This window comes from Triticum aestivum, chromosome 1A, assembly GCF_018294505.1.
Source record: "Triticum aestivum cultivar Chinese Spring chromosome 1A, IWGSC CS RefSeq v2.1, whole genome shotgun sequence".
Classification (NCBI taxonomy): domain Eukaryota; kingdom Viridiplantae; phylum Streptophyta; class Magnoliopsida; order Poales; family Poaceae; genus Triticum; species Triticum aestivum.
The window spans coordinates 303579387-303587826 of record NC_057794.1 but is presented as its reverse complement, the minus strand read 5'-3'; the positions used below and the strand labels follow the sequence as shown (position 1 = coordinate 303587826).

The 8440-nt window shown below is 44.4% G+C and overlaps 1 protein-coding gene across 1 annotated transcript; it reads left to right on the top strand.

Moving 5' to 3' along the window:
- The first annotated feature begins 1360 nt into the window (after positions 1–1360).
- LOC123047222 (uncharacterized) lies at positions 1361–8234 on the top strand. Its single transcript, XM_044470726.1, has 5 exons — positions 1361–1598; positions 1869–2197; positions 2596–2691; positions 7230–7289; positions 7756–8234. The coding sequence occupies exons 1-5, from the start codon at positions 1499–1501 to the stop codon at positions 7984–7986; spliced, it is 816 nt and encodes a 271-aa protein (XP_044326661.1). The 5' UTR covers positions 1361–1498; the 3' UTR covers positions 7987–8234.
- Positions 8235–8440: the final 206 nt, after the last annotated feature.

Sequence of the window (8440 nt, the reverse complement as noted above, 5' to 3'; positions counted from 1 at the left end):
AGATATGAACAGGTGTGTAGACAGCGGGCTTTGATTAATGCCTTCATGAATTAGTTTCCTACATGCAATCCAAATAGCCCACAACGTGACAGAAACTTTGATGAACTTTTCATGCGTCAATCTCTCCAGCATTGCAAACAACCAATTTTTAGCGTTCTACTCAGCGTTATCAATCAGTACATCTAGCAGCTCCTGATCAACTAGGCACCAAACACACCGCGCCATTGTGCATTCCAGTAGGCTATGACGCCAAGAATCTGGCATGCCGCACACAACACAAGTGCATGTAGTAGACATATTCCTTCTCATCCGCACATCTTCTGTTGGAATTGATTTTTGAGCCAACCTCCACAAGAACATACGAAGCTTCGCAGGCACAAATACCTACCATAATTTTACCCAAGTTTTCTCCTCTTTCTTTCTGTTCGAACTGCCCGCCCGTTCCTCAAGCCAGTCCTCACGGCGGCGCTTCGTGTCCACTATCATTTTATAGGCTGACCTAACACTGAAAATCCTTGATTTCTCGAACATCCATGACCAATAATCGTCAATGTTTCTCAAACAAATTGGAATCTGAAGGATCTCATTTGCGTCAAAAGGAAGAAATACCTCCCGGATCAATTATGAATTCCACCTAGCGTTTGTAGTATCAATTAGTTGGGAAATTAACTCTGGTGGATTCGTCACTCTTGACAGCAATGGATGCATTTTTTCTGGTCTTGGGATCCAGTTAGTGGTCCAAACGCCGGTTGTAGCCCCATTACCAATCCTTCTTACTAGCCCTTGCTTCATTATGTCTCTTCCTTCCAAAATTGAGCGCCATATCTGGGACGAGTGGCTTCCCAAATTAGCTTCCAAGATAGAGCAGGAAGGAAAATAAACCCCTTTGAGGATACGAGCACTTAGCGACTCCGGGGAACTCAGAATCCTCCAAGACTGGCGTGCCAAAAAAGCTAAGTTAAACAGTTTGAAATCTCTGAACCCAAGACCTCCCATGTAACGTGGCATACATATCTTATCCCAAGACACCCAGTGGGGTTTCCTTTTACCTTGCTTACTTTCCCAAAAGAAAAACCGTATAGCAGCCGAAAGCTTCTCACATAATCCCCGAGGCAGCTTGAAACATGACATCGAAAAAATAGGGGTGGCTTGTGCAACTGATTTAATAAATATATTTTTACCGGCTGCAGACAAAGTTTTCTCCATCCACCCTCGAATCTTGCTCCATAGCCGGTCAACCAAGTATTTAAAAGTTTCATTCTTGGATATTCCCACGTCGGTGGGTAAACCCATCCTTTACTTTTTTTTTTGAGACAAAACCCATCCTTTACTAAAGGGGCCGTTCTGGACCAGGTACATTCAGCCTTGGGTCGGGCCGGGCCGGCCCAGGTAGCCAGCTACGGGGTCTGAAACGGAAAAAGCAGCCCCAAACCCCCAAATCCCTGCCTTCGCTTCTCTGGTGACGGGTTGCGGCGCCGGCGACGAGGCACTGAGCAAGATGGCGAGCTCGGCGCTGAGACGATCTCTTCCACGACGCCTGCTCACTTCCGACCCATCATCCGCCGCAGCCTCCTTGTTCCGCCGCTCCTTCCTGTCCGGTAAGCACCCCCAGCCCCTCCCTCCTCTCCCGCGCAGTATCCGACATCCGGACCTAGCTCACCCGTTTTCCATTCCGTCAGAACCAAAATATCGAATCGGATGGCGGCAGGAGAGATCTAGGTGTAAATCAAACATTTTCTCTAGCTTTCGCGTGCTAAACCCCTTCATTTTGCGATGACGACAGCGTGATATTTGGGGAATTGATGTTTAAAGTGCTCTAGCGATGCTGTTTTCTCACACGCCGGTTTGCTGTGGATGTTGCTTCGCAGGAGAGGGCGCGGGGGAGAGTGCGGACGACTTTGAGAAACGTCTGTTTGAGTCAGATGACAAGTCATTCTTCGAGAAGCTCGATGGGGTCGGGAGCTCCTTTGGAAGACACGGCACCGGCTCTGGAATGGGTGCTTTTGGTCGGCCCGAGTTTGGTCAGCGTAGTAGTAATGGTGGGTTCATGGACGGTTTTGATTCCTTGAACGATGGCATGAACGAGAAGTTGGACGACGCTGCCCGCACCTTTCATATGACGGAGGAGGTTGAGGATGATGACTACGATTTCAGGCCGGATGTGAATTACAGGCGTGGCTCGACTTACAATGTCCGGGTAAGAGGGATAACTGTCTGTTACTTTGGTGATTCAAGTACTATTTGAGAGATCACAATTCCTTTGCAGTCTTGAGATTTAGTCTAGCATATACAAGTATTCAGGAAGTGTGGCTAAATGTGTGAGCTAGATTCTGCGGAGTTAGTTTATTACCACACAGCGTAGTAACTCTTTTGTGGATAGATGTTTGTCAAAACAGACTGAAATTGCTCGTCTGATCCAATATTGCCTAAAAACCACGAACCACCAGAAGATATTGTTATAGTATTTGTCAAAAGTGATCTTACATTTTGGGACGGAGGGGGTAACATTTATCATTTAATCATGCAAGCATCCGTCTGTTATCTACTGGAATGATACTCTTCTAACACCAATTTATTCAACTCTACTGCATACAGGATCTTGACCTTACAAGACCTGCAGCCCCAAGGAATCCTCCAAGACCTCAGTTTGAAACGTCTACAAAGGAGGTTTTAAGGAAAGCCGATTTTAGGGTGAGTAAATCTGCTTGGCAACCTATGTAAACTGGGCACACTTTTTGTTTAAAATTAAATGGTACTCCCTCAAGAGGGAGTAGATTTTACAGTACTTTGGCAGCTTCTAGAGTCTAGAACTATTAGCCGGTATAAAGTTCAGGGATACTATGACTATGGTAATCCCCAAATATCTGGTGACACTACTATAACCTTGTGAGGATTCTGGCATTTTCTATTGATGCTCTCTATCGCCGTATTTGAATGTACTACCTCCGTCTGGGTTTAGTAGGCCCCCTCTCATTTTGGGCTAATGTTTGACTAACAAATTTAACTAATAAAATGTAAACTATATGTCACAAAAATTATACCTTCGGAAAGCTCTTTCAAATAGAAATCCAACAGTGTACCTTTTGTAGCATATATTCTATATTTCATTAGTCTTACTAGCAAATATACCCGTGCGTTGCAACGGGAGAATATCATATAACACTTCTCTAGAAAATAGACACCCACATCAATTATTCGAAACATGATACTGGTTTTGGAGAGTTAATCTAAAGCTTATATGTGGTTCTCAACTTTTTCCTGGCTCCTTTGTCCTTTGCCTGGCTCTGCTGAGTTCTTAGCCTGAAGCTTATTGTCTTTGCTCCATTCAACTCCACTTTTTTAGGATCTTCGGTAGCAAAAAAAAGTTTATGGTACCATCGAGAATTGTCTATTCATAAGAAAATGTACAAGTCAAAATTCAGTCGCTCTTTAAATTTATCTACTCGATACAAAAAATTGTGATGTGTGCAAAAGAATAATATAGATTACAATCTTCCTAAAAAACAGTGAGGTGCAAAGTGGGTAGAAGAATTATTTTCTAACAAATTGTATAGTCGTGTGTGTAGTGTACATCTCTGTACAGAAGAAGGTTCATACTTACAAGTCCATATATTCAAGAGAGAAGTGCATATTACACCCCTCAACTCTAGCCCTAGTCTAATATACAACCGTCTAATCTGCAACCTCCAACTTTTAAAACCGGCCAAAATTCAACCCTCCTCTCCCCTTGACCGGGTCTGACCCGTTGACTGATGAACAGTAAATTTGAAAAAAATGGAAAATTCAGAAAAATAAAAATAAAAAAATTTTAAATTCAAAAAATAGTTGGGAACAAAATTTTAAAAATAATTTCGACTTTTCCACCGTGCGAACAGTAATTCAAAAAAAGTTTGAACTTTTGGAACGAAAATTTTCCCTCGGTCACTGTTCACGCAGTGAAAAAATGATTTTCCTGATTTTTTTACTTTTTTGAATACTGTTCGCGCTGTTTACAGTAATTCAAAAAACAAATCCTGACGAATTTTGTTTCCAATTTATTACCTCCGGGTACATGTAAAAAACTGAATTTTTAATACTGTTCACCGGTGAAAAGTCGAATTTATTTTTAAAAAATTTTGTTCCCAAATTTTTTTGAATACTGTTCATCCAGAGGCAAAAAATGCTTTCTAAAATTTTATTTTTCTGAATTTTCATTTTTTTCCGAACTTACTGTTTATCAGTCAATGGGTCAAACCCGGTCAAGGGGAGGGGAGGGTTAAATTTTGGCCGGTTTTAAGAGTTGGAGGTTGCAGATTAGACGGTTTTGGAGTTGGGGGTTGTATATTAGACTAGGGCTAGAGTTGAGGGGTGTAATATGCACTTCTCTCTATATTCAATTCTGCCTTTTTTTGTATGTGGGACCATTTCAGCTCCAAACTTGGTTCCACGATTACGGAAAATGGTTTTGACATGTACCTGATGGCGTTCAAGAAAAGGCATAGTGCATCGTTTCAGAGCTTTGTTGAATATATGGCCTGCTCGGTACGCTTCCAAGAAAAAAAATCTGCAAAGCACAATGGGAACATGCTGTATATATTATGCCACGGAGGGCCATAGATTTTTGATTTCTCCGAGCACGGTCCATCCTTAGTCCAGCATTACAATACCTAGTTGACTCTAGCTGTTCCTAGAACTATCATGACTAATAATCATAACTTGTTTCATCTTGAAATATATTTTCATACTCTACAAACCTTTCTCAGTATAGGTACAACACAACTCTATATTCAGTCAAGGTTTCTGCTCCTTTCCTATGAACTATAATATTTAATTTATTTCGATCACAGTAACATGAATATTAGCAGATGGCTTAAGTTGGAACTGTTGCCATCAGAGTGCAAGTGTGCCAGCTAGGTATAGTGAAATAATCACCCAGCGCCATGAACAATCGCACATAAATCCAAAGGATGTTTTGGTGCTAGCACGCATGGCATCTAGCCGCTTCCAGTCGGTGTACAACTGTACAGCAAGAACAATTGATTAAAAGAGCAACAACAAGCAACAAATCCTCACTGAGCGCCCCTCCTACACTTCGCCATTCCTCTCCTCCTCACCACCCAGCGCCGCTCCGCCTCGATCTTCCTCCTCCTGCTGCCTCACCATCAAGCGCCGCTCCTCCTCCTCTTCTCCATCCACCTCATCACCCAGCCATTTCCCGGCTGCCAAAGGTGGCGCTGGAAGTTCTGGCAGCGTCGGTGTGTGTTGCTGCTGCGGCTGGGGCGGCGGCGGCCTGCTTGTCGGCTCAGGGGGCGGGGCGGAGTCCCGGTGCCGTGGTGGTGGAGCCCCTCCCGGTGGGTGGCTGGTGGCTGGGAGCGACGGCGGGCTGCACGGCCGGCGTGCAGTGGCTGCTCGGTTGCTCGCCAGATCTAGCGGCCGGCCAGCATGCTCGGGGGCCGCCACACACACACACTGCACGCACACACAGCCAGCACAGGACGACAAGCTCTTCGCCCCGCCAGCAACACCACCACGACTTCTAGCCGGCCGTCCCAAGCAACGGCTTCGACTCCTGTAGCCATGGCGTCGGCCGGCTATCTCTCTTCGCCCTGCCACCTCCCCATCTAGCCGGCCGTCCCGAGCGACGGTTGCGCCTCCTGTAGCCGCGGTGTCGGCAGTCGCCCGGCCAGCACCTTCCCAAACATCTGGCCGGCCGTCCCGAGCGCCGGCTTCGCGACCTCCGTCGCTGCCTCGTCTCTTGCCGGTGAGCATCGCCTCCCCCACTGGCCTCCTTGCTGCAGCTATTCGCCCTGCCACAACCTTGAGCACCTGTGCCCTCCACAGAGGGCCTCCGTCGCTGCCTCGACTCTTGCCGATGAGCACCGCACATCTTCATTCTCTGGCCCTGCCACGGCGCCACCAGCTAGCTCTCCTCCGCGCCGCCGCGTTTGACCACCAATCTCGTCTCAGACCACCTCACCGTCCCAGCTTTGCTTGTGCTTCTTATCGGCCTCTCCACCGTTCGATCGTGTTTTTAATTGAGGTTGGTTGATGCTGCAGATAACCTGAAACGTATATGAATTGGTGAGAGTTGATTCATTGAAGCAAGGAGGGATTATTCGATGTATTATTATAGCTCAATTGGCTGCCTAGCCTACGTCAGACACAATTTTAAGCATCAATGCAGGCCCAACCAGAGGCCCAACCGAGAGAAGCAGCCCCGTATAGGAAAATCGAATGCAGCTTCGAAGAAACAAATAGTCCCACCTTGAAAAGTAAAAAAATTATCAGAGAATCAACGTAGGGAGAATTTTTTTTTCAAAAAATCGACATATGGAGAACTATGAAATCTTCCGTCCTTTATTATTAGCTAAAGATGAATGGTCAAAGTTTGGCTCAAAATACTAGGGGGCCTAATAAACCCGGACGGAGGTAGTAGCAATTATTAACAAGTTTAGTATCATTAAACTGATGTGTTGCTTATTACGTTGGTTGATTCGAGTTATTGCCTCACATTCTTCTATCTTTGTAACTCGATGTTTTAGATGCCAATACTGGAACACAGCAAGTATCAAAGCCAGATTAGGATGTTGTGTGGGCATAAAACATACTCCCTCCATTCCACAATGTAGTGCGCACACGCTTTTCGAGATTTAAGTTTGACCATAAATTAGACCAATAATACAGTTTGAAACGGCAAGATTGTGTAATTGAACTCAGGGTGTGGGGGGTTACAGGGAAAGAGGCACATGAAAGAATTGTACACTCCGTTGCAAAACATAGGAGTATATTTTGATTTGTTAAGATAAGGTTTTAACCAACAATTAATCCGTCAATATGTGGTTTATCTGTTTATGTGATACAAAGTTACAATATAAGTAAGTACGTTTGAATCAAACTGATGACATGTCATTAGATTTGAATTCAGACCTTGTCTTGACCAATAAAAATACTGCCTACATTTTGACAGAGGGAGTAAAGAGTAATGGTGTAAGTTGGTAAGATGTAAATGGGGTAATGTTTTGGTTGGAAGTCTGCCACTTTGCTTAAGTAGTTTATGACTAAACTGCTTATCTTTTGGTGGTTTGTAACCAATTTTTGTAAATAACTACCTACAGATAGCCGCCTTCATGCATGGATACGTAGTTTTCGAGAGACCAACTTTGATCTGCTTCATACATTTCCATATCTTGAGCTATTAGAATTGTGTTAAACAAGTTGCAGTTTCTGACCACAGTAATTATTCCTTGCAGAATGTTAGATTCCTCTCCAACTTTCTTACAGAAGCTGGCATTATCATCAAGAGGAATCAGGTAATAGGGTACTTTCTCGGCTTTTATGTAAGATAAGGAAATATTGGGTGGAGAGGTTCGTGCCTTCCTGATATATAATACAAATTCAGATCGTGCTTTCTCAGATTGTTGCCAATAATGCATATTCTCTTCTTCATAGATGAATGACACCTTTCATATAAAGTGGTGTCAGATTTCAAGTAGCAACTGCCCTTTAATGTATTATGTTTTAAATGTTACTCTTATGGAGCCATCAGTTTATTTTGAATGATGCCCTTCACTGATGGTACTGCTGTTGAGGTGTTCATTGTTCATGCTCGTCGAGCACAAATGTTTTCATGCTTAATCTATATTATAATTAATTAAGGTGTGACATGTAAGTATCATCTCTGTCAGTTTTCAGGGTCAGCCTCACAAACGTGTTCATGCTCTTCACTGATGTATTTCCTTGCCCATTGTCGTTCTAACTTATTGATCTGCTCTCCAGACCAAGATAAGCGCGAAAGCTCAGCGCAAGGTTGCGAGGGAGATTAAGACAGCGCGTGCGCTGGGACTGATGCCTTTCACGACGATGGGCAAGAAGCCGTTCATGTTTGGCAGAAGTGCAGAGGAGGATGCTTCAGAGGAGGAGTATGGGTACGACTTCGTCGAGAAGGATGCTGGGCCTGAAGATGCCGTTGCCGATGCCGATGCCGTGCCCGATGTGGAGGCCGCGTAAACAGTGTGGGCGTTGTCGCCTCTACAAGCTCGCCCAATTTGCAAACTGCAGATGTCTAAAAATGCAGCGGCCGACGACTTAAGGATATTGTGACGAACTGTTACTTTGTTCTTTGTTCTGAAGGAGATATGCCTTGTGCTCAGTTATCCTCATTTTCAGGTTCGCCTTTGAAAGAGAATGTGCGGAACACATAATAAGCATATGCTCGTTTTGCTTATGGTTTCAGAAGGAGATATGCCTTTTGCCCACTTTGCCTTGTGATGTCGACCTGCGGGAAAAAGGAACGTGCACCAGCAACGCGCATATTTATTTCCATTTCGTTTTCGGTTTGGTGACATGTCGGTGTGGTGTTGGTTGCACCTCTCAAGTGTCAATCATCATAATTGGGTGTCGGGGTAGAGCTTTTGCAGCATATTCGTGTGCACTCTACGAATATGTGGTGGAACTAAACGGG

What these genes read in the sequence shown, in the direction of transcription:
- LOC123047222 (XM_044470726.1), top strand. Translation starts at nt 1,499, where the DNA reads ATGGCGAGCTCGGCGCTGAGACGATCTCTTCCACGACGCCTGCTCACT. An exon ending in GCTCGACTTACAATGTCCGG is followed by an intron (nt 2,198 to 2,595) that starts GTAAGAGGGATA and finishes TACTGCATACAG; the next exon opens with GATCTTGACCTTACAAGACC. An exon ending in TTATCATCAAGAGGAATCAG is followed by an intron (nt 7,290 to 7,755) that starts GTAATAGGGTAC and finishes TCTGCTCTCCAG; the next exon opens with ACCAAGATAAGCGCGAAAGC.